General features: G+C 38.1%; 1 protein-coding gene across 14 annotated transcripts in view; it reads left to right on the top strand.

The window, feature by feature from the left end:
• Positions 1–25,579, top strand: part of ZNF521 (zinc finger protein 521) — a 232,803-nt gene that overhangs the window by 3,719 nt on the left and 203,505 nt on the right. For 7 of the 14 annotated variants that reach the window (XM_068932404.1, XM_068932407.1, XM_068932399.1 and 4 more), the window contains one exon: positions 20,903–21,082. In XM_068932404.1, the coding sequence (XP_068788505.1) occupies positions 20,903–21,082 (180 nt within the window). Of the gene's footprint in view, positions 1–15,221; positions 15,282–20,902; positions 21,083–25,579 lie in introns of all 14 variants that reach the window. The other 7 variants (XR_011139161.1, XM_068932397.1, XM_068932395.1 and 4 more) reach the window with 2 other exon arrangements.

Here is a 25,579-nt window from a genome sequence, read left to right as displayed (position 1 = left end):
TGTTTCAGGTATCTTCCTGTAAACATCACACTTAAATTAAAACAAAAGATACAGCTTCCATTTTACGTATAGGTATGGGCTTACACTTCCTTCTGTACCAGTAGCTTAAGAGTCCCTAAAATGAGAAAACGGCAACATTGTATGATTCAGATGGAGTAGCTTGGATTTGCTGACAGTAAACTACTGGCTTAAGAAAATGGCTTAATGTTCAGGCTAAAGATACACATTTCTTTATAGTATCTTATTTGCTGTTTTTCAACTAAAAGCAGGCAATAAATCAATCACCATCTGTAATTATAACTGCAGTAATTACCTTTGGGGAGTAGACTATCATTCTTGGTGGCCTTTGTTCAAATATCCTTTTCATTTTCCCTATTTTATTTTTCTTGAATCATGTCCATTTTTGAGTGGATTAATAGTGATTTCTGAAACAGCCTGACTGTAAGATTTCCGAAAGAGCTAACAATGTGAATCGTCTGAGAAGCTGAAAGATGCTTGTGTAGACATATCATTTAAATTCATTGATAAGAGTCTGCCCATCAGATACTACATCTTCATTTTTAGTGAAGAAACAAAAGCTGTGAATAGTGTTGCAACGAGATTTTCAGCTGTGACTAAAATGTAACATTTACTTAAGTAATATTTCAGAAAAAAGGAATTTATTAAGTCAATACAAAATATAGTTATATAGTTTAAAAATAAACAGTATTTCAAATCACTTCTCTGAAAAACCTGTTCTTTGAATGTATGCAAATGAGTTATTTAAACTCATGAGTGCTGTTTCACATCTAAATAAAATATGGAGTTACACATTACATTTCCAATTTGTCATGTACTTAGCAACCCTTTCTGGGGGGAAGATATAAGAGAGATTTTTGATATGTCTGTCACTTTTGATAACTTAATTTGAAACTTATATCTTAGGGGAATAGTGATACAAGGCAGGTAAATACATTAAAACAAAATGACAATCGAGTTTTTCATATTGAATGCATGAAACTAATGTTCATCTGAAACGGTGGGTGTTAAGAACTAGCTAATGACTAAATTTCATCTATTTTTTGAAAATATGCTTCTTTTGAGTTACCCTCGTTTCTGTTTACATTTCTTTTCTTTCTTTTTTCTTTTTCGCTCTTTTTTTTTTCCCTGCTTTGGTTTGCTGCCAACTTTGGTCTGACTGTCCCCCAGATCTTACTGATGATTACATTTCAGGTTTGGACCTAGGAAAGAAAAAAGGCACGGTCAACATTAGATATGCCCTCTACAATTTAAAATTAATAAAACATCTATCTAAGAAAAAATAAGATTGTAATTACTCTATGTGAAAAGCACTGTTTCTTACGACTGTTCTGTGAGGCTGCGGCAAAAAAATGACTGAAAGAGAAAATTACTTTCTGAAACATTTTAATTTGAATATCTTACATGACTTTAGGAAGGAGGAAGAAAAGTTCAACTGTCAGGTTCTTTTAGGTAGAGGAAGGATCAGTTGCATCAAACTCATCAGTCCTGACCTATATTTCATTTGGCTCGTTATTGTTATCCCATTTTCTTGGCTAGTTTCTGCAGAAAATCTCTATTATATGTCGTTTACCTGATCAAAATCGCCTAATACATATATGTGGGGGTAAGGGGGAGAGGAGGAAAGCAGCTGGGGGAAGACAAGTCGGAGATGTGATGCCCATATTTAAAGCCCCCAAAGTGCAAATGAAGGGTGTTGAAGAACGGCAATTGGTATGACTTTTTTAAGCCAGAATACCTAAAGGCAACACCATTTCCTAAGAAAAAACATACTGGAGACCCCCTGAGATGAGAAAGCAAAGGGAGGGGGGACAAGCAGCTCATTTGCGTCCTGTTTAACTTGGCCATTTGAATGGCATACCCTTTTTGTGACTTGGCGTGCTTTGTAGATATCACACTTAGGTTACTGACCCCCCCCCCCCCCACACACACCCTTTTTTGGTTTATGGGTTTTTAATTTTGGGAGGGCTTGAGGATTTTCTTTTGCCCTTACTAAGGGCTTTTGACGAGAAATTATTCATTTAGAAACGAATCAAAGTTATGAAAGTGGAGTCACTTATGAAGGAAAAGCAGGTATTCTTTATACAGGTCTGAATAAAAAGGCAGTCCTAAATTTTAAACCCACATTTCTCTAAACTGAAGTCAGATAATATTCATTATGTTAATCATTTGTGAAAAATCACTGAAATTGTAGGTATTAGATAAGCCATCACAAGGAATGTAGAATAGTCCCACACATTTAATAGATGCACTGATCTCTGAAAGTCACCTTTTTTTAACTTTTTGATTTTGTTGTTGCTTTCAAGCAAATTTTTGCTCACTGGAATTTTACGTCCCGCGTTTGACTGTGGTAATAAAATTACTGAATGTTTAGTTCCTAGAAAGATGAGAAGGAAAAATTTATCTACTGTATTACTATCTACTGTATTACTATGTTCTGCTTAAAACAGGCTTGATCTTGAAATATTTGGCAAGTCCAGAGTGTTTCTTAAAGTTATGCCCTCTTTCTAAGGAAACTTAAATACTCTTTCCATCCTGTCTGAATTTACAACTGCAACTCAGTTTATGCAGAGTGCTGGTAGACTGAGTAAATGTAGCTGTGTTTTAATGTGACATGTTTTCTTATCATAAATATAAAGTTGAAGGATGTTTCTTGTACAGAGATGCAGATGGTGTGCTGTAGTTCTATGGAATGTTGACTAGTAGTGGATTAAAACAAAAAACTTACTTAATAGCAATGACAGTTCAGAGACAATTTGACATTCAGATCCCCTTCAAACTCTAGCCTTTACATTTCTGTGCATCTGTCAACTAGTTGAATGTTTATTCTCAGCCCCCAACCTTCCCCGGCCTCTGAATTACATGGACTAGACTCTAAAGCCATTAGATTGTCTGCTGATTAGACTATAATCAATCCAGCATAAACAAAAACAGCAATTAGTATTGGCATGATTTCTGTGAACTTGACTTAAAGTTCCAGTGTGACTAGTCCAAAGAATTTTTTCTGAACAAGCTGGTTTCAGGAACTCTGTTATTTTGGCATCATTATCTTATAGGGAGGGAACAAAAAATTCATAAGATTCCATTTGGCCTGAAAAGCAAAAACATCTGTTTGATGCATGAGTGGTTTGCTGGCTTATATTTGGCCATCCAAAAAAGGGCAAAAATTAAGATATTGAACATAAAAGCATTCATGAAAAACCAAATTATAAAGAAGATTTAAGATTAGCATCTTTTTTATAATGCAGGCTATTTGTAGTGTTCTTTTTCTGACTTGCTAAAGCATGCCCCTCCTCCTTTACACATAAAGAAAAAAGAAAAGAAAAAAAACACCACCACCACTAAAAATATCACTAGCCTTTAGTAATTTTCATTAACACTGGCAATGGGTAATGATATTGACCAACTTGATCAGTTTTAGGATTACAGTAATGCTACCCTGTCACTTTTGGGGCCAGCATGAATTTTATTGACCATCACTGTCTATTTCTTAGGGGAAGGTACAATTAGCAGTGAACATTGTAGATCCAAACAGTTGCTGACTGAATTGCTAGTGTCCATGCAGGTGAAATTTTGTCATAAAGGTACGTTAAGAGGTTTAGAAGTACTATGTGTTTGGTTTGGTTTTCTCTAGTTGCTGTTAACTTGTATTACAAGGGAAGCTGTCAGTATGGAGGCACTTTCCTAATGTGTGTAGGATAACGTTATCCACCACAATCTCAGATGTCTTGAAAGGCTTTATATTACTCTGTAATTCGTTCTGTCCAGTTTACAACTGGTTTAATAGCTCTCATTTCTTTGTTAGGCAGCACATGATTCAGTATTCAGAAAATCACGCATTCTGAAAAAAAGTCTTTCTCTTAAATATCTATAAATAACGAAAGGATCTAGAAGAACTCTTAGCATTTTATGCAAACCATATGGATACAGTGTTTTTCTGTGTAAAGCACTGAAAATAAGGTAGTTCGAGTTGATTTCGTAAATTGATTAAAACTTAGTATAAATACTGATACCTTAGGACAGGGCTCTTAACGTCTTTTCCCAGGTGTATTTTAAGGTTTCCATTGGTTCCTGTGGTGCTATCTGAGGTCATAATCAGTCCCAGTTGGGGACTGGGAAAGGCAGTATTTCAGTTAATTCAGAACCGTGGCGTATATATGTACGTACATATTTTTTCCCTGAAGGGACAACATATAGCTCAAGGAAGAATTGGGTGTGTTTTATTTGGTGTTGTGAAAATGTACCTGTATACTTCCAAATGTATTTTGCAGCATTGTTACTACAAAGCACTAAAGTTTCTAAGTTTCTCTCTTTGTAATAGTCAGGTAGTGCAAGGGAAGCTTTTAAACACTTTTAAATCATTATGCAGTACTCGGCTTAGGATTCTGACAAAAGAGGAACGTGTGAAGACCAAGAGAGGTAGTCAGGTTTGTTTTTGTTTTAACTTTAATTCTAGACAGCTAGGATTTTTACCATGCACTATATTTCATGTCAAGTATGAGTAATTATGCTAGTTTAGCAATTATTAGAGATGAAAGGAATTCCGTTGGATACGATCCTCCTCAATTTCAGTAGCTTTAGTTTTAGCCAGGGTAATGATCAAGGAGTAGTTAGCCATATGCCTAGGGACTATCCTATAGCAAAAAAGATAGAGCTGATCTTGGGGGTATCACAACACTTTATAATTAACATTTTCATTCAGCCCTCCTGCTTTGCAAATATTCTTCTTTCTGTTCTGTTCATATGTCAGTGAGACTGCACAAAATTCCCTTGTTCCGATGAGAAGACTTTAAAGCAGGACCATTGTCGTCCCGTCTTTAGAATATTAGTTAACACTGGTCATGCTTCTTTTTTCCCCACTTTCATGTGCCTTTAGTTTCCAACACTTTTTTTAAACTATACTGCATAGTTACTAGGGTTTTTTCTCCCTCTTTTTTTTTCTGGATTTAGTCTATTTTATCCGTGTTCTTCTAGTGTGTGTGTGTGTGTGTGTGTGTGTGTGTTCCACTCTCGCAGATTTTCCTTTAGCTAGAGCAATCCAGTGCATCATATACAGCAACTTTTCTTTGTACACTTGAATCTATATAACGTGTGCTCAAAAGGATTGTAGGATTGTTACTTATTCATCATGGCCGATTGAATTTTAGATTCTAGGGGAATGTGTGTTTTTTTTTTTTTTGGTCTTTTCTGTCATAGTAGCAAGCGCCAGAGAGGTGCTTTTTGAGTAATTGATTCATCTGATACTTTCACTTTTAATATAGATACAATTAGGTATAATGTTTATTTTTAAGGTTATTATTTTTAGTCCTTCAAATGCTTAAAGTCGCTTATATATCTGTTGACATAGTCATTTTTCCTCTCCCCCTTCTTTTCATTAATATGATAAGGGCCTACTATGGTTCTTTAAAAATCAAGTATCAGTAACTAGTTAGCTTTCTTATAAATGTGGACGTACTACGTATTAGTTAGACGACCTCATTCATGACTGAGGCAGACTCCTTTATGTCCTAAAGTCAAATGAATGGCATGGTGATAGTGAGAGTATCAGCATCTTCCGTTCTTTCCAAACCCCGTTTTCAGAGAGCTTACTTATGCAAGGCAATAGCCTGGAATAGGAATTTTGTCCTCCCTACCAAAAGAGAGCATAAAATACCTCTCCTAGTTTCTCATACAGTAACTATGTCCCACACAAGTGCAGAAAGCAAAGACGCTTTAAGTTTAAATGTCCTCGTTAAATTCACAATAGATGGCTTTTGCATACAATCCTTGAAGCTTGTCATGCACTAACTATTATTAGGTTTTATTTTGCCAGGAAAATATGTTTCAGATTATGAATCCCAGATAACTAATTTTTAAGTTTGATTTTTTTAATTGTTCATTCACTTCCTTTGGTAAACTATCAAGTTCAGCTTCTATTATTGACTCGTTAACTTCTTGAAAGGAACTTTAAAAACAAAAACAAAAGAACTACTGTCTTGCTGGACCAGATGATGTGATGTTGTGAGGCAGTGTCCTTGGGCTGTGCTTCGGTCAACAAAACTTTCTCTGGCACTGAATTATGATGGCTTTTTTTTTCTCCAAACAGAGTCAACAGAATTTCTAACTTTGATAATGGCAGTAGGAAGGGGGAGGGGAAGGGGAAGGGGGAAGTTAATTATTCTCCACCTCCAAAGAATACAATTGCAAGGAAGGAACTTTCTGATTCACTGGTTCCAGGACAACAGGATGTCAAGATGCATGCCTGATGTAACATTTTCACTCTGAAGATGGGTGGAGGAAATGGAGTGCTATTGGCCTGTGTGCGTAACTGCTGGGAAGGGATTGGATTACGTGATTATACAGAGCTAAAGCATAGGAAAAGACTTTGCGATTTCTAGTGAAACCGTTGAGTAGGAGACTCACCAGCCAAATACAAATGTAAGTCAACGAAGGAAGGGCCAAAAGCTGTGAAGGCTAGGTCCACAAAAGGGCTCGTGTGTTGCGGGGCGTGAGTATTTCAGTGCTTGACTTTCAGGTGCATGGTTGCCTAGTAGAATAATGATCTTGCATCAGGTGCTTCAGTTCTTCATATAGTTCATGGATAGCTTAGGTGTTTATGAATGCTACTGTTGAGTAGCAACTACCTCAAGAACACAGTATGAAATACTTGGGAAGAATATTGTGTCTTAGCTCCTCCCGTGTTGTAGACAAAGGTACCTAACCTTGTGCAATGGGGTATCTTATAGTCAGCCGTCACCAGTCTGATGCTGCTTTTGGAGATAGGTCCTTTCCTCCCCAAATGGAAGGAACTAAAAGGTCATGGTGTTGTTGTTCCTCTCCCAAAGTTAGTTTACTCTGCTAGGATGTGAGAGATGGGGATTCTGTTCTCTGCTCTGTCTAGGGGGATTTGAACCCATATCTCACAGGGAAGAACGTCAGTCCCTACAACAGCAGCATATTGTGGTGAGAGTGTGAGCGGCCCTTTTTACTTTTGCAGATGATGTTCCACTCTTAAAGTATAATTAAGTGTTCGTTGGACAAGAGAGTGAGAAAGTGTGCTCACACACAAGACTCATGGCACTAATGGTTTGAGTACCAACAGAGAAACGGGAGACCTGTGTTCTGGTCTGCTAAATACTTAATGTAATATATTTCTTGATGAATCATTTCACTGAAACTAGAACTGGAATCCAGGTTTGCCTATTCTCAGGTGAGTGTCCTCACCACAAGGATATGGTGCCATGCTAATTCTCCATCTTTGTAGCTCAATGAATATTGTAGGTTAGGTATGACAGCTTCAGCAGCAGTGAGTGTGCCTTAAGTCTGAGGGAAAGTGCTTTTTCCTAGGAAACTCATGACACCAGTATAAATCCTTCTGATAGAGAAAATGTTGAGCTTGTGCCACCCACATCCTGGGTGAGTGATCTAACTAGTGAGTGTGGGCAAGAAGGGGAAAGGAAGATGTATTACAACCCACATTGTCTTCTAATATATTGTAGCAACCAAGCAAGGCTATGAGAGCTTTGAAGAACAACTGTAAGACTGAATCCAGAGCCAGAGCAGGCAGGAGGATGCATAGTCTTTAACTAGCCAACTGCAGTGGGCTTGGATTGATTTCAACATGGAGCTGCACAGCACTGAGAAAGCCTGGGTGATAAAACTGTAGTTATTACCTGAGCTGAGTGACATCCGAGGAGAATATCGGACAACTTGGATGCAGGGTCACCTCACTAGTTTTTGGGCTCTTGAGCTCCTTTGTGATTATAGACCGTGGTAAGTGTTGTTCTAGAGAGAAAGTCATGTAGAACAGAGCAGAGAGTTTGAGGGATCAAGAAGAAATGTATAAAACCACGGTATGCAGTAGATACAGCTCTCTGGTAAACCAGGGATAATTTTAATAGAAAGGTGGTGTTTTTAACTGAGGTAAATGTGTGTCATTAGGTAGCAGAGTCAAGGAACGAAGCCGTATTTTTATTTTGGCATTGGAATGATGTCAGATGGCCCCAACTCCTAAAACTAGGCACCTCATTTTAAGCACATAAATAAATGGCTTAACTTTCAGAAATAATAGACATCTACAGTAACCTTTACTGTAGGTCCTCATATCCCTTCTTTAGATCTCTGTCTTCAGATGTGAGGGTTTAAAAACATTGGATACCTTGAGGTTCTGTGATCCAGACATCAGATTGATTGAAATTGCTCTCTCTTGCTGAGCTCAGGTTTTTGGGGACAATATTTAATTAATTTCCTATTTTCTAAGCATAGCTGAAAAAAACAGGTCTGTAGGAATAGCAGAAATTCTTGGTTAAGTATCTCTGGGGGAGCTTGAGTTGATACATAGCTTCAATATTTTGCTATTGTGCTCCTGTTGAGTACTGGATTTGATAATTAGACTTAAAATTTATCTAGATCCTCCTGACTTCTGTCTTTCCTCAAATGGACTGGATGTCCAAGGTGACATTGCCAGAAATGGAGGCAGAGTACTCACTTAGAGGCAGGGAGGATAGTTAAAAGTCCTCATCCCAGGGCTAGGACTTGATCCCAGAGCGACTCCCTCCTGCTTTGTCAAGTCTCACCATGGTCCTGAATTTGACCCAGAGGCCCGTTATTATTTGTTGGATTTCATAACAGAGAATCTTTGAGATGTCTAGAACTTGCCTGGGGTTTATAAAAAGCTTTGAGATTCTTTGGAGAAAAGTACTTCATAAAATGTTACCAATATTAGTTTATTTTAAACAATCAAAATACCTGTGTGTGTAGATATGGTGTAAGCTTGTCACAAGATAAATGATTAGGGAGACAGATAAGCATTTTGAGTAGGGTTAATTCATCTATCGGTTCAGCTATCCAGAAACAATAGCCCCCCCCATCCCTGATTTTAGGGATTCAGTAGAATTCTCCCTCTGTTGCAGGAAGGAGAGTCTTCTGCCTTTTCTGCACACAGTGTTATGTAAAACTGGACGTCTTTAGGTTGTCACATTTGGATACTGTCATCCTTGAGATCAAGGGTTGAAAGAATATCCAAAGGATTTATTAAGTATAATTTCTTTCCAGTTGAGTATATTTATTACTTTTATGTTTATGTGCTGCCTAGGAAAATACTTCTGTTTTAGCATAAGAATAATATTTTCCAACCACTACGCTCTAATTGGGAACTCCTAATTCAGTCTTTCTACAAGAATAACACTGGGGGGGGAACCAAGCTCAATGTTGGGATAGACTAAAGAGAGGAGTAAAAACCATGAATGCTTTGAGGGTTTTTGTCTTCCTGGAAAAAAAAAGCAAATGCTAAAAACATACTTTATATAATAAGAATCTTTTAAGGAAAATAATCTACATGTAGGCTTACATTTCCAAGTATTACTTTAAGAAAATACTGCTACAATGCAGTATAAAAAAAAAAAAAAAGGAAAAGGGGTATGTCACAGCTCAAAGGAAAACAAATCAGAAACACAAATATTCATGTATGTTATTGATAAGGTTTATGCACAGGGCTAATTTTCAATGGAGTTTTGGAACGTAGATTTTTGAAATACTAATTTGCAGTTTTATTTCTTTTCCAGCTCTTCCCATACTAAACTTACTGGGTGCATACACATTTGGGAGTCAAAATAGTAATCAGGTTTCTGGCTAGTAGCTGATAGATGTGCATTGGTGATGCTCTTCAGAAAATTAGACTTTCTTCATTGTTCTAACCTTCTATGAATGCCAGCTGTCTTAAAGGACATTACAAAGCAGCCTGAAATGTTTGTTGGCTTCCAGGAGTCAACCATACTGCTGTTCACATGTGGGATAGCTGGGTGTGAAAACATGCATTTGCACGTATTGGCAAGAAGAGTTTGACAGATGAGCCTTTCTTAGAGTACCAGCGGTACACTAGGAAGTATCTAGGGAGAGAAGAAAGAGGAGAAAGGTGTAGCCTTAGCAGGTGACACTTTAGTATGTGATTTGCCTGCATTTACACTACTTTAACTTCCTTAATTTCAATTTTGTATCCTGACTGCACCGTTATGGAGATGTATTTCCAGAGCATGTTCTTGCAAAGTGTGAAATGTCTTCAAAATCTGTTGAATTTAATGGAAGTAGAGGATGCTTGGCACCTCCTGTAACTGGCCCTTAAATTTGCCTTCTGCTATGTGATTATCTAATCATACTTAATATCTATGTGTAGATGCTGGCAGTATGAATGTCCTCTTGGTTTTTATGTGGATGTGAGGAGGAAGGAGAGGAAAAGTAGAAAGATGCTTCCAGAAGTTAGAGTAATTTATAGATACTGAAATAATGGCGCACACATTTTATTTCTGTTCTGTCCGAGTAACTTGGTAAATTGTGTATTGATTATGCTAATACTACTAGTGTCTCTATTATTTGTCTGCAGGTATTATTCAAACATGTAGATAGAAGATACACTTGGCAAAGTTACCATCCTAAGAAAAAGGCTTTTGTGCAAGATGGCTTTACTAATCCATGGAATTACTAATCGTATGCTAATGGCAATTTATAGATTAAGAATTGAATTATAGGAAATGCAAAGTGCAAGTTAAAAATACATATTGTAATCTTCCTATCACCAGCAATCTTAGTTGCTATATTAGGTTTATTTTCATGTCTCTCAAGGAATACATTTTAGGAAGGGATAAATCAATAGTAATCTATTTCTACAGTTTATTTTTGGATATGTGGCTTCTCCTGCTTTGTTTTATAAGCTGAAAGGAGGCTCAGACATTTGGAGCAGTGTTTTTTTGTTTTTTATTTTAATTTATTAACCCACCTAGAGTAGAGGAAAATAGACTTTTTTCAATTATCTTTTACTTTTATTTTATTATGTTTTGTTATCGCTCTGAAGCTGTAAATCTTAGCTAGAGTTCTCCAAGAGGATTCCCTTTCAGTGAAAATGCCTTTGTTCACATTTCTAATTTAATCCGTTCCTTTTCCATATGAGGTTTTTCCCAAACATAAACCAGAAATGACTGGTGCCCTTCCTTTAGGGTGCTACCACTAGATAGATTAACCATTCAGTGAAGGGGAAGCTGGTCAGTTAGTGGAATATGAATGAGGTTTTGCAAGTTAGGAAGTCTGTGTATATTTTTTACTAACTTTATAAAATCTCCCTCCTTTATACACCCGCCATGTGTCCCGGGACAAGACTTCAGGCAAAAGGGGCGAAATCTTTGTTGATCAGCAGGGGTTGCTGTAGAGCAGTCAGGAGATTAACTCTATTTTTAGGACTTCTGTATCAAAATCCCCACAGGTCTTCCTCATTGAATTGTCCTTCATGGAAGTACTTGGATTTTTTGTTGTTTTTTGTTTAAAAGAGGAGTTGGTCTTAATGTTAAATTTCACCAGCCTGGGCATGAGAGATGCTCTGAACTGAAACCAGAGTTTGCCTTGGACGCTGACTGTCTGTACCAAAGCTGTAGTGTCCTAACCTTTTGCACAGATACAGCCTCTGTTTAAAGATGCATTTCTGCAGTAAAAATTTAAAAACTGGTATGAGTCCAAACCACAAGCTCTTCTAATGGGAGATAGAATTGACATGCTGGAATCCTGTTTTCCCTTGTTGAGATTTTTCTTAAAAATTCATTCTCAGGAAGTATGGTGCCACAGTTGTGGTGATCTAGTCTTTTTTAGAAATTTTACTTTTTGGATTTCTTGTTTGTTTTATTTTTCAGAAGTTGCACTGGGAAAACACATAGTAGGAAATTGATGATTTGTTGTTTTAAGGAGCAAATAAGTCAGCCAAGAAATATTTATACATCTAATAAAACAGGTTACCTGTGGTCAAAAACATAATTGCACAGACAAGGAATATTACTGCTTTCATGACAACATTATTTCAAATATATCTAGGGGTACTATTTAGCCTTAGCATCGCTTATTCACAGTCTGGTTTTATAAGCAATTGTTCTTGTTTCTGGAGGCCTCTCCTTTTATTAGTATCCTATCACTTTTGTTATCTAGAAATTGTGCTGCCTTATCCAAGGATGTGGTGAATATGCTGCTGAAGATGGCATCCTCATGCACAGTTACAGTCCTCGAGTATCAGTAATTTTGAAGCTTGAGTTAATAATAATAAAGCGTGCATGCCACTGTTTAATCTGCCTATCATCCTTGTATTATCGTACTTCATGCTATTGTGACAGGAAAGATTTTGGTCAGCAAAATGTAAAGCATTTAATTACATAGATTTGTGTAACATTGCCTTCCTTTCCTGAAAGGAAATGGTATAGTTAACGTTTAGGGGAAATTAATGTTGAAGTTGGCTAAGTATCTCACTACCTGTTATAATCAGGTGAGTTTAAGAGTGGCCTGATAGCTGAAATAATACTAAAGTTTTCATGATCTAGTTGTGGAAAGGCATAAAATGCTAAAAGAGGAATTTCTATGTTGTTGCCAGCTGTAGCTTACCTAGTGTAACAAATGGCCATGTTGGAGGAATGGTCTGACTCAATGCAAATAAATGAAATGCTATTTTGTAGATTAATTGTACCAACGTTAAGATTTCTCTTGTTCTGGGGATTTTGTTGGGTGATCTTTTCCTTCCTTTTTCCATATTTTCCCCTAAATGAGGTTTAATGTCCCTGACGAACACATCAGTCTAGTTGAATCTTGTTAACAAGTCTTTATGCCATGGCTTGTTGTGACCTACTTGGTTCTTTTGTGACTCAAAATCCTTAAAGAGCTTAAACAACAGTTTAGAAAGCTGTTAACCACAAAGTTACCTGCACCTATGCTTGTTTCCTTTTTTAGTGTGATAAAGACGTAGTGGTCAGTCTTTGTTAATCTCCAAACTTCAGCGATTTACCAAATCTTCAGACTCCTAAATAGCAGAGAGGTTTTAAACAATCAGTTTCACAAGGTATATGCTGGCACATTTTTTGTGTTACAAAGATGCACGTGCAAACAATTTGTTAGGCAGTACCTCTGTTTGCTTGTTCCATTTTCAGACTTTAAAATGTTCCGTGTAACTCTCAGGCAGCGGTGCGATCTGACCACGTTTTGGTGCGCGCTCACTGCTCGTTAGCAGTGAGAGATTCTGGTACTGCAGCTGGTGGCAGTAGCTGTTCAGAACAGAACAGCAGAAAGATGAACTCTTATATTTTAATTTGCATACGCTTGTATTTTAAGTGCAGATCCACTTTAAACAAGCAGTTTTTGTTTACTTCTTAGTGGATGGCTGCTTGGTTTTGGAGTTTCCCCATGTGGGGAACAGTTCTTGAAAAGTTTGTGTTTGGGCACCTCATTTCCATCCTGAGCTTAAAAATAATTAGAATTTTTAAATTGCCTTTTTGGACGGAGTTCAGATTTGCAACATGCATGATGGTTGGATATTTCATTTGTAGATATATCTGCACACTTTAATGTGGCTGATCAGCAGATACTGATGGCCAAGATGAGTTTCCTTTTCAGGGGCTGAACTGGACTCATTTTTCAGTTTCAGAGTTTGTTCTTGAGATCCTTTTTTTTTGTAAATAGATCAAAAGCAGGAGGTGGACATAAATGAGGACAGGTTAGCTCCTTCAGAGGTTTCCCTGGGGGTTCTGAGGGGGCAAAAACGGCAGTATCCTTTTTTTTTTTAATGGTATACTAGTTGTATTCATTATTGTTCTTCTTATATTAATGAGTCTTACTGATCTCTGCTCTGCTAGTGCAAAATCTTTCAATTTAATGTAGTTTGACCATTTGCTCCCTGAAGGTCTCCTTTTCATGAGTTTTTCCCATTGCTTTCTTTGACTAATTTTCTTTAGCTTCGAGGGCTGCTGAGATGACTGCTTAACAAAGCATAACAAAGAAAATCATACAGTATTACTCCAGCTGAAGTACTGGTAACATTATGGCTGCAAAATACGTGTTAAGTGAAACAGCTCGCAAAGTCATATTTTGTGAAATATTTGTCTTATTCTGGGTCTTAGGAAACTTTATCAGATCTCTGTTGATGAGTAGAGTCTGCTTAACTAGCCACAACTCTGGGATAGAGATTGTTTACAGTCCTCCAAAGATTGTACTTGACTCTCTTTTTCTAACGTATTTACTGTATTTTAGGTTTCTGGTATCCTTAGAGTGTCTTTACAAAAACTGGTATGTTTTTCTAGAAACCGAGATTCTAGAAACCACAAAGTTTATGACAATCTTGGGGTTGGTGGGGGAGGAAAAGAGATAGCTCTGGAGTGTGTGTGTGTGTGTCTCTCTCTCCTTTTGGATATATGTCTAGATTTAAAGTGTCACCCTGAGCATTGTATTCTGTTGTCCCAAGAACCAGGACCCCCTACCCCACCCCGGCTCAAAAGCTTGCGACTTTTAACTTCGTCTCGTGATTATTTTTTGAGGCCTGAATTTTTGGGAGCTGGAAATACTGTAAAAGTGCAGAGTTTCTCCTTTCAGCTTTTTCTCCTGTGAAGGGAGAATGAATTATTTTCTCTCTACTGCTCTCTGAATTTAAAGAACGCAGTCTTTGGGAGAATAGAAAGGAAGTGGTTCTGCCTTTTAGCTCTTCCCTTACTTTTACTTTGGGAGAGTCTATCTTTCTTAGGCATCATGTCAGAGCACAGTTTTCTCTAATTTTTCAAAGTAGCAGCAGAATGGCTCTTATTAGGTTCACTCTTGCCCAATAAGTTTTGAATAGTGAATCTGACAAGAATTGTATTGTTTTTAGTTCTACTGCTCTGGAAAGCTGTGAGCCAAGGGAAAGATGCTGGCATGGTGCGTACAGTAAAACAGCAGGGAGTTGGTTCTTTGCAAGGCTGTCTGCACTGCTGAGATGTTTGCTACTGAATATGGGATTATTATTATTTTTTTAAAGCTTACGTATGAATTAGCACACATACCTCCCCCATCTGCCAGGAGAAGGCTTTCACTTATCCGTGTGGAGGGAGCAAGTGGAATCTTCAAACCCAGAATTACTCCTTCATTTAGCTGCATAATCATTTGCAGTACAGTGGATTGAAGAACAATGTCCCAGAGGAAATTAGATTTGTTTTTTTAAGCCATGAAACCTGTTTGGTCACTCTGTTTTCAGATGTGTAGCTTCCATACAGCAAAGTATTCTGTTTTTGTTTTCTGGTCTACAGTTTTGCAGTGGACCTGTATTCAGCAAGCTTGTTTTGGCTGTCTTGTACAAGCATTACTAGCCTGAAGCTAGTGTAAAGATGCTTGAAACACTACAACTGCCTACCTAACGTCCTTTTTTTTGTTCTGTTTTTGTTTTGTTTGCCTTTTTCTGACAGTAGAAGAAAATGAAAGAGAGGACCAGCAGGCAGGTGTGGGACACACAGCCGCACAGACTGGTAATGCTGAATTCCTTCATTAGTGCTTGCTTCCTGTTTGACAACAGTGTGAGGGTTTGTTGCTGGGGTATTTTTGCAAAGCCTGCACTCCTCCTCCTCAGTTTCAACTCAGAATGCATTTTTGGAGGTCGTGATGGAAAACTAGCATTCCCCTCCCCTCCCCTTTCAATTGCTGAGAATTAGAAATGCTGCCTGTTGTAGGTCAGCCAACTGAAAGGGAGATACTTACCTTTTAGAAGTCCATCATGTTTTTCTTTTTGTCATAAATAATCCTTCTATAAATTCCCCATGTAAAATCCCGCCTTATGCCAGTCCAGATGAACTTGAATATTCATTCCGTTTAAGCTCTTTTCAAAATACATGGATAGCGGTCATTTATAATTGTTTGTATAATATTTTTACCCTTAATTTTAAGCCAGTGGGATCAGGTGGACAAATCTGTTAAGTCAAAATGAACGTGAAATATAATGTTAATAATCACGAAGAAATAATTGTTAATTCTTATAATAACAAGGGTTCTTTTGTTCTGGCAACTTAATATGATTCTGAGAATTTGAGAAATACATCACTTTTGACTCTGGTACTGATTCCACAGGATTTTATCTAAAGGGAAGTATGGACTCATCTGAGTGATCTCGTTCATTCTACTGAGGTCACCTTTTGGAGTAAGGGCTGTTTTTTAACGATATTTCTAGAAGACTACTCATCTCTGCCTGTGTGTAGTATGTAGGTAACTTGTCAAAAATAGTTTGAGTTATTCCTCTTACGAAGGTGAAAAATGCAGTTAACTTTTGTTCAGCTAGGATACTTTATATTTTTGTTGTGTAGATTTGTTTTTGGTGATTACCTCCTTTAATAGGCTCTAGTAGCTCTGTGAGTAGATTGTATTGTTTAAAGGAAGGAAATAAAAGTGAAGGAGTTCTCTGTTTTTTTGATGGAAAATTTTTCAAACTCTTCTGAATCTACTTATGTCTCCACTTAGTTATTTATAAACTTGAAAATGAAAATAAACCCCAAAGCTTGTACTGTTATAAACACTTCTAGTAGAACAAGTAGAGGACTGCGAAAGTGGAGATCAATATGACAAGGAATGGTTGCTTTTCTACATTTTTTTCCTAAAATAATTTTCAATGGTTATGTTGTCTAGTTAGTTTATTTATTCCTCATCATGTCCTGTGTTGTTCTCTGTTTCTGGGCAAGATGTGACATTCTGTTTCTCTCTATAGCGGGACTATAATGCTGATATTAAAAAACAAAAAAACCTTCTGAAACAGCAAGTAGTACAGAAGGCCCACACTGTATACGCACTGCCAGAAGTTTTTATAGTAATACTTTGTATCTAAGCTCTGGCTCTAACCATTAAATGTGCTTTTTATAGAGTACCAAGTTATAAATGTAGTGCAGCTACGGCATATTAATCTTACTGCAGAGATTTAATGAGGCAGTTGTTTTGCGATGGACACTATTGGGAGCAGGGAGCGACAAGAGTTTTACTTTACCACTGAGCTGAAGAAATACTCCTTGCCTGGTAATAATTATAACCACATGATCTTAGTTTTCCTTTCTTTTGCCAGCACTTTTCCATGCAGAAGTGGCTTGGAAGGAGGTCTACAGCAAGGCAGTGAAATGGATTGGAAAGCAGGCTGTTTTCTTGGTAGTTTGACGTTTTAGTTGTGATGGGCTATGGACCTCATAGTGTAGGCAGAAATATGTAAGAAGAGTTTCAAGAATACAGATAGTCTTTGCCAGTCCACTGAGATGGCTTTTAGATATTCATTACTTTTACTTGACTTTTATATGGGTTATAAAAAGTAAATGTGGTGAAACCTCATTTTTACATGGACAGAATAGAATTTCTGCTGGTTGGCCTTAAACCGCTCCCATACTTGAAATTAATTGAAGTCCGTGGCTTTATTACCTCCAACACTTTTAAGCCAATGCAATTTTTCATTTTCCCCAAAGTTGCAGTTTTATTAGACCAAGTTACAGCAATAACATCCCTTATGAGGAGGAAGAAGAAGGGAAGGGGAGAACCACCTGCCAGGGAACACAGTAATGAGAAAATCATGCTTCTTTTAATTTCCATTTATAAATAATGTTAACATAATCAGTAACAGAAGACAACTGTTTTTTTTTAAGTGCATTAATAGCCTGAATTTATTTCTATTCCAAAAACTTAACCCTTCTTTCCACGCTAGATAATTTTAAATGGTATCTGCAGATGGAGCTGGTGTGTATCTATTGTTGCTGATGTGTATTGAAAATTTTCAAATGTTGCATGGCAGTCTCTGAAACATGGTAAGGGAACCTCTGGAAATGACAGTGGTGGTTGCAGATGTTGGGAAGGGTAATCTTAGTATCAGGACAGTCTTTCAGGAGGGAATTGTGGCTGTGTTTGTTGCAGATATTGGGGAGAAAAGAAATGTGGGAGACAAATGGCATTTGTCCTGAAGTCTGTGTGAGAGCATGAGCTTTAAATAGGAGGTAAAGGAGCAAGAGCAGATGAATGTATATTGCATTTATAAAATAGGTTTTATTCTAGTCTCTCAAAAGAGCAGCTCAAATAAGGTAGCTTATCTTCAGTTTAAGTAACTGTTCAGGGTTAGACCAGCTCTTGATGGAACACACTTACTGTTGTAACAGAAAAACTGTCTATTCACAAAGACTCCAAATGGTATTTTCTGTCTTTTAAAAATCTCTTTATTTCTGTGGTGATAGCTCTTCATAAAAGTGGATCACCGTGGAAATGCATGCATTGAGAGGTGCTGAGACTGCCAGAACTCATTTCACAAAGCTGTCGTAGGCTAAACTCGAACCTAGGTCCCAGAGGGTCCCACTTAAGTGTTGACCTAAAAACAAATGTGCCAGTTGGCTAGAACATGTATTCTAAAGTTGCAGCAGAAGGGAATAAGCTTGACTGACTTCTGTCCCTGTAGAGTTTATATCTGCAAATGCAGAAGGAGAAGCAAAATATTTATTAGTCTTAAAACGATTCTAATTTTAATAACTGGTCTCTAAGTAGAAAGCTTTAAATTGAGCAGTTCTTTAGGCTTTTGTGCACTAAGGGGTGCATGTGTGCATACGTGTGTGTGTGTGTGTGTGTGTGTGTGTGTGTGTGTGGTGTTGAATTCCTGTAAAGTGCAAGTGTTTCTGAATACTAAGTCTTGAGAATTCCCTCCCTGCCCTTTTCTTTCCTTCAGCATTGTACTTAAAGCAGAGTCAGATACTACCCTTATTTTAAAACAAACATGTCTGTAAACTTTATGTGTAGCATTTAAATACTCATGTTAAAATTCAAGCCCAGTGCCCACATTTCCCTGAGTGCTGTCAGTTTTATTAGATGAAACTGGGAGCTTGAGCTGAGCAACTAATAGTATGCGATGTGCACATGCTGCCTTCCAACAAGTGTTTAATGATGTTGGGGTCAATTTGCAACAGTTAAGACAATTATTTCTTTTTCTGAACTACTTATAACCTGGTGATCTTTTCACTACTTTTATTAAACTTGCAAAAGATCTTGGAAAATGTAGTGGCGATGTAAGTTAATGTAAGCTATTTAGATTCGGATAGAGCACTCAAAAATGGCAAAAATATCATAAAGAACTTCTATTTGATTAGTGTCCCTGTTAGCTGTGTAAATTAGCTGACTGTTCCTCTATTTGGAAGTAGCTGCCCAAGGTGAAGTTTTCATTCTTGCAAGCACCTTGTGAATGTAATTTGTTTTACAAGGATCATAATCTGTGTGTAGGCAGGGCTTTTGCACAGAAAATATATATTTGCCTTCAGGATATGTTTTTTATTTTTTAAAATTAATTTGTTTTCTGTCTGTAGTATAACTCCCTTAAAAATAAATTCTGCCCTTGTCAAAGAAATTCCTTGGTTTTGATCATGAGCCACATAGCATGGCTTCCTGACATGGGTCATTTCCAGTTTGTGTTTGCAGCTCCTTCTGTATTTGAACAATTGAAGGGCAGGGGTACAGCAGTGTGGACTGAAGGATGCAGAAAGATGATGAGAGTCCTGACCCTTATGGGCAGCGAGAATGCCTTCTCCTCATGCACAATCGCAAATGCAGACATGACTGCGCCCACGTCACTCTAGGGTGCTCACAGAGGATTTTCATGTGGTTTAAAGTGGAATTGAATTCCTCCCTTCCTCGTTCTAATGTGAACTGAGTTTGTGAAATGTGTTTGCATCTTTTAATTAGAAGTTACTCTCAGCAGAGGTATGGTAAGTAGTTGTGCATGATCCTAATCAACTGCAATGCTGAATAAAGTGGGTTTACAGACAGCACCTCTGTGTTGCTGCGGACAAGTAGCTTGCTCCTGGTTAGTCACCCGCTTGGCTAAAGAGCATAACATCTTATTACGCAGTTGCACAATCTCCTGTTATTACGTGAGTTTATCCTTGTTTTCTAAAATGACTTGTTTCAGTGTCAGCTCTATCAAGTATCTAAAAGGAAAAATGAGGTGGCTAATGTAGAAACGGAAAAGTGGTGAAACACTTGCATTCCTTTTGCTGGAATGTACACAACCATTTTTCTTCTGCATTTCACTTGTTGTACTGTGGTTCCCAAGGAAAAACAAAGTTAAGTGCCAGCTTGCTTTATTAGGGAAGACAGATTGTTTTATTTCTGTCTTTTGAAGGAAGCTTTTAGTAAAGTGGGCAAGAAGTCAGGAACAGTTTAAGCTACTCCATTTCTCAGAGGAGGAAGAAAAGTTCTAGACTTCACATTACCTCATGTCAACGCTGGTCACCTCCAGAACTGAGGCAGTGCAGTGAGTTGTGTGGCTTCTCAGTGCGCAGGGGGGGAATTGTGGGTGAAACCTTCCAATTCTTCCAGTTTGGAAGCTTTGACTAGGCTCATGACTGCTGCTCTGGGGCTAGAACTGCCCTGCTACTTCCCAAACACTCGCTAACATGTCAAAAAGACAGAGCTGTCTTTATGCGCTATTTAGAGTTTACAACAGTTTGTTTCCAGTTTGCCATGATCTAGCAAATTCAGGAACTCTGCCAGGTTCGTCTTAAGTCAGACACAAGTTCAAAGCACGTGTAACATTTTGACCCAGCGTAGAATCTTTCTAGGGCATTGTTTGTGTCAAGTAGTATAGCGATGGAGTATTGGAGTGGGTTGTAAAATCAAGATTAATTTCATGTCTATGTAAATCAAATTTGTTAGTCTCTTAATTCTGGTAATTTCCTGTGAAACACTGTAGTTAACAGTGAAAAGAAGTTCCTGAACACTCACTGATTGGGTTTTTCTTTTCATTGAAAAGTAATTGCATAGGTGGCTTATCCTTTCTTATAATGATCAAAGCAGCTTCAATGGCTGTGATAAAATTGACAAACTTAACATAGAAGCGTGGAAGAGTTGCTTCAGTGAGGAACAGTGCTACATTTCTGGAAGTAGAAGGGAAATTCTCCTTTCATCAAGATTAGAAAAAAATTAAGGGAAAAGGTTCCTGTGCTTATTTGGCAATAAAATCTACAGTGCTGCAGGCTGATGCCAAAAATATTTCTTCTCATCCTTACCACAAGAACCCATCCTGCTTTTTTTTTGTTTTTCTTTTTAAAGGTTCCGTTCTTAGAAGCCTGAGGTCACAGTCTTGATTTTCTTTCAGACCCTAACTGTAAACTAGAGGACAAGGCAGAAGATGGAGAAGTGCTAGACTGTAAGAAAAGGCCGGATGAAGGGGAGGAGTTGGAAGAAGAAGCTGTGCACAGCTGTGACAGCTGCCTCCAGGTGTTTGAGTCGCTGAGTGATATCACAGAACACAAGATTAATCAATGTCAACTGACAGGTAAACAATACGTATTACTTTGTGGCTTTTTGCACTGTTCTATTCCTGATTTCCATTCTCTGCTTCTGATCTCCCTCCTCCTTTCTCAGTTATTTTATGCCTATACTTGAACACTTAGGTGAGACCTTTATCAGCGGATTCTGGAGCAATACTATAAATGGGACTCTATGAATTTCGTTTGGACCGAAGGATGTATGATAATTACACGTTGGCACCTTACCTAAAGCGTGTTTTAGCTGTCTGTCTGCCTGGCTGCTGCATGTATTTTCTAGATTCATACTGTACAGCTTTGCATACTTTACTTGCATAAATACTTTTCTAAGTCACTTGTGAACACAGAGGGGATTTATAGATGGGTTTAACTGCATCTGCATAATGATGATTTTGTACAATGGCATGTTCTAGATCTGGATCGGATGTTGCTTTAGTCTAATCTGTTAGCTATAAATGACTGTACAGTAATTAGTAAGTGAAAGTTGAGAGGAATGAAGCAAACTGTTAGAGGGAAAATAAAACCTCACTTTGAGTAAGGAACGGAACTGAATGCTGATCAGATACTCTTTACCTGAGCAGAGCCGGGTGAATAGATCTGTAACAAACCTGAATTATTTAACTTTTAAGGTAAAGAAACAATAAATTTCAGTTCCTCACTGAAATGATTGTAGGCCGCCTCCTCGCCCTTGGAAACCATATCAAATCTGCTGAAGTAGTTTTGTCCTTTAGATTTACTAGCTCTTTTGGTGGTATGCATTTTAGGTCCAAATGGACTCAATATCAGCAGAAAAGCATTTTTATTTTTTTGTTAGATGGTTTGTTAGTTTTAGCCACTACAGCGTAAAATATACTTATTGTACAGTGCAACCCTGTTAAAAACCTTGCTTGATTAAGTCTTTGTAAACATAGAAAGCTGTCCTTCTTGTTGGGGAATGCTTTTAGAAAGTATCTGTGCTTGTGTTCATATTTGGAGAGCTTTCTGGGTTATTTTTGGTTCCAGGGGATCCATAGGCCAAGTTCTGGCAAGATGACATAGAAGTCAAGTAGCGGTACAGTGAGAATGAAGTGTAAAAAGGTGAATGGAAGAGGAGGAAGTGGGCAGGAGCATAAGAAAAGTTGAGGAAGTAATATGAATTTGCCAAATGGTTTTAATCCCAACTTCAAATCATGGAAGATATTTGTTTTTATTAATGTTTTGCTTTGCCTTTTCTTGATTTTAAAATGTTCTAACCTAAGATACAGATACTTCTGCCCTTACCTAATCATTCCTTCAAACTCCTAGAATGTATCTACCTATGTTACTCATGGTTTCTGGCAGTATGGATGTTAACTTTATGGATATTAACTCTCTTAACTTTAATCAACTCTTATTGTTTCTCTGTCCTTTTGTTTGTACCTCTCTGCTCTCTTTTGCTCTTTCTTTGTCAAAAAATTAATGGCTTTAGCTTGTCTCTTCTTTCCCTCTCCCAGAAAGCCTCCCGCTACCCTGAATCTCCCCTTTCCTACTTCAGATCCCATTTATTCATCCCTGCCTTTTCACTTTGATGTGATGTGGTCCTCTTCCCTTTCTAGTTAGTTCCTACCCCCCTTCCCTAGCAAACACATGATTTCTCCTACCAAGCGGGTGCTCTGCTTTAATGCTGCAAGCAGAATACACTGAGCAATGCTTGCGCAGTCGGGTTGGGAAACTGAAGAAAAACAGTTGGGGGAAGCAGTAGGAAGAGTCCTGGAGCGCTGCTCCTGAACTGCTATGCACCAGGCCTTGCAGAGAGCTGCCGTGCTAAATGAGAGTGAAAACAAGGCTGCTTGGAGATTCGTCCCTTTGGGGTACATGGCAGGATTGTATGTGTGATATGAGAGGGTGGGGGAATGAAAGCAATACCTGAAGGAAATTGTTTAAGTCCCTAAAAATGCATTTGCCTCTCTTTCAAGGAAACTTGTGATAGTAAATGGGTAGTAACCAGACTGCTTGAAAGCTAATGAAGTGAATAAAACCTTTTGTCCACCTGAACTGCTGCTGCTCATTGCGCCTGGACTGCCAAGTGGACAAAAAAGCCAACCTTTCTCTTTTTCTCCCCCTGGGAGAGAGGCCTGGAGGGAATGGCCAGAGTTAAGGATTCCTTTTTTCCTCAGCAAAAAAGTATTAAATAGGTTGCTAGTGAGGGGAATTAAGTGCAACATCTCAGTTGCGTGTATGTCCTAACACTAAGGGCACAACACTTCAAGAACCTCATTCTTTTGGATTATTTTTAGTTTATCAGTGAAGAAAAGTTGCCAGACAAACAGCTTACCTTTTTATTCTGAAGCACAATACGTATTTGACAAAAATAAAGTTTGCTTTTAGCATTTTAGGCAAGCTGCCTGGGTGCTTTGCTCTTGGACTTCCATCAATGCCTTGAGTGCCACGCTCAGATTCAAGAGTTTTCAGAAAATAACTAGCATGGCTGGGCTGTCTGAGCCGTTGCACTTTCTGTTCTCATCAGTCTTCTGAAGCAATAGAATATTATGTAACTGCTATGCTTGAAAGAGTCCCAATGAAACTAGTCCCTCTGAAACTATTAGACAACCTAAGCTATTTTTCTGTCAGGAATTCATTAATGAAAAGCAGGAGGTTTACCAGAATTGAATTTCTCTATGATCTGATGTTTGGGTCAACTCTGTCCTCGTGGAGGAGAGCAGAATCTGTCATCTGTCCTGATACACAGTCTTTCCAATCTGGGCCTAATCTCAGGTACTGAAGAGCCATTTAGAATCTTTAGAAAGTGATCCATTATTTTAAAAAATGCCGGGTGTTTCAGCCTCTGAAGTTCACATTTGATTTTTAAAGCCCTCCAAACCCTGGTTTTTCAGATGGCTGAGTAAGCTGCAGCTTATTTGGATTTTACTGAGTTTTGGAGCTCCGTGAGATGGGTAGGGAGCTACACTGCCAGAATTTGTGAACTGTGCATGTTGACCTAGTTGTAGGGTCATTTTCCATACAGTTACACTGGGTTAAACCAAGAACTGTGTGAATGAAACAAACAGGAAGGCAAAGCAATGACTCAAGACATCCTGTAATAAACCTCTGGAGTGAAACATGACAATTGAGTGTCTTAGTGTCTTGACGATTCCTAAATCTACCAATCTGGTAGCACGTTTCAGAATGAGGCTTTCCAGTGTAGGTTCTCAGATTGATACTGGGGCTTCTGATTTCTAGATTTGAAAATGTTAGCTGTGTTCTTCTGAAGCTTGACACTTCAGTGGACAGACTGAAATTGCTGCATTGAATCTCCATTCTGCACTCTCAACCAAAGACAGGAATGAGGTGAGGGGAGCTGGTTTATTAAACAGCAGGCCCAATCTCTCAAAACTGTGAGTCACCCCCGACCTATTCAGAGCATAGTGAAAGATGAGAGTTGCTTACAACTCTGTGAGATTTAGCTCTCAATGTCTTGAATTGCTGTTCTCTTAAGGATTTTTTTTCAAAGGAGAAGGAAAAAAGTTCTCCCCCAACTGGTTCCTTCCTGTAATCTGTTGTTTGAACTGAACTTATGTTCTTTTTCTTGAGGAGGGCATAGTTGCTCTTTTATCCTAATGTGTGTGCTATTGATCTTTTCAATTTGGGTCTGATCCAATATCCATTGAAGTCAATGAAAAGATTCCCATTGACTTCAGTGGAGGATAGAGCAGGCCCTTCATGATCTATTCACTAATATTTTTGCTGTCATCTGAAATTCTTGTACGAAGCTTTCTCTGAAAAGGTGATGATTTATGTATGTTAATTGCTGACACATCCTGTGATGTTTATGGAATACAGATAATGGATAACGGAGAGGAAAAAGTTCAAAAATAAAATTCCTCGTGTTATTTGTAACCACTGGCAGATAAGATACTGAACTATATTAATTTAGTCATTACAAAAAACTGGCAAAAAATATTTTAATAGTGTTTTTCTCTGATCTTAATGCTTTTCTCACTCCATCCTTCCTGCAGCATTTTCATTGAAAAACTTTTGAGTCCCTTGCGTATTATCATTTTCTAAGTTGTATATATAAGCAAATGACCCAGTTAGCATGGCTGTGAACCCGATGTCCTTCTAGTATATGTCAGTTTGGACCCCACTGTAGGAACATGCCTGCAGGATCAGATCTGGTGCACTACTGAGAAACCATCAACAGCACGTTCCCTGCCTCCTTTCCCAACAAATGGGTTGGAAAAAGTCTTTACCTTCTGCACTTCTGCTCTATATGCTGTTGGTGGGGCACAATTTGTCAGACTCTTTCCCTGATCTTCTCCTTCACCTGTAATCTGTCCTCCCTGCACAGTGCTTCGTGCTGTTTATTGCATCTTTCAGTCCAAACCCTCAGGGATCATATTCTATGATGTCCTCTCTGTGCAGGTGAGAGCTGCGTTTCCTCTGGCTGGCTCTGTGTGTTCAGACACATTCACCTCAAAGTTGGTTCTGTTGAAGATCCTGTAGGTCACTTTGGAATCAGAAGTCTCAGTCATAACCAGAGCAATAAC

The sequence above is a fragment of the Struthio camelus genome, chromosome 2 (assembly GCF_040807025.1).
Source record: "Struthio camelus isolate bStrCam1 chromosome 2, bStrCam1.hap1, whole genome shotgun sequence".
NCBI classification, from domain to species: Eukaryota; Metazoa; Chordata; class Aves; order Struthioniformes; family Struthionidae; genus Struthio; species Struthio camelus.
The sequence above is the reverse complement of the archived record's forward strand: the minus strand, read 5'-3'. Positions and strand labels throughout refer to the sequence as shown.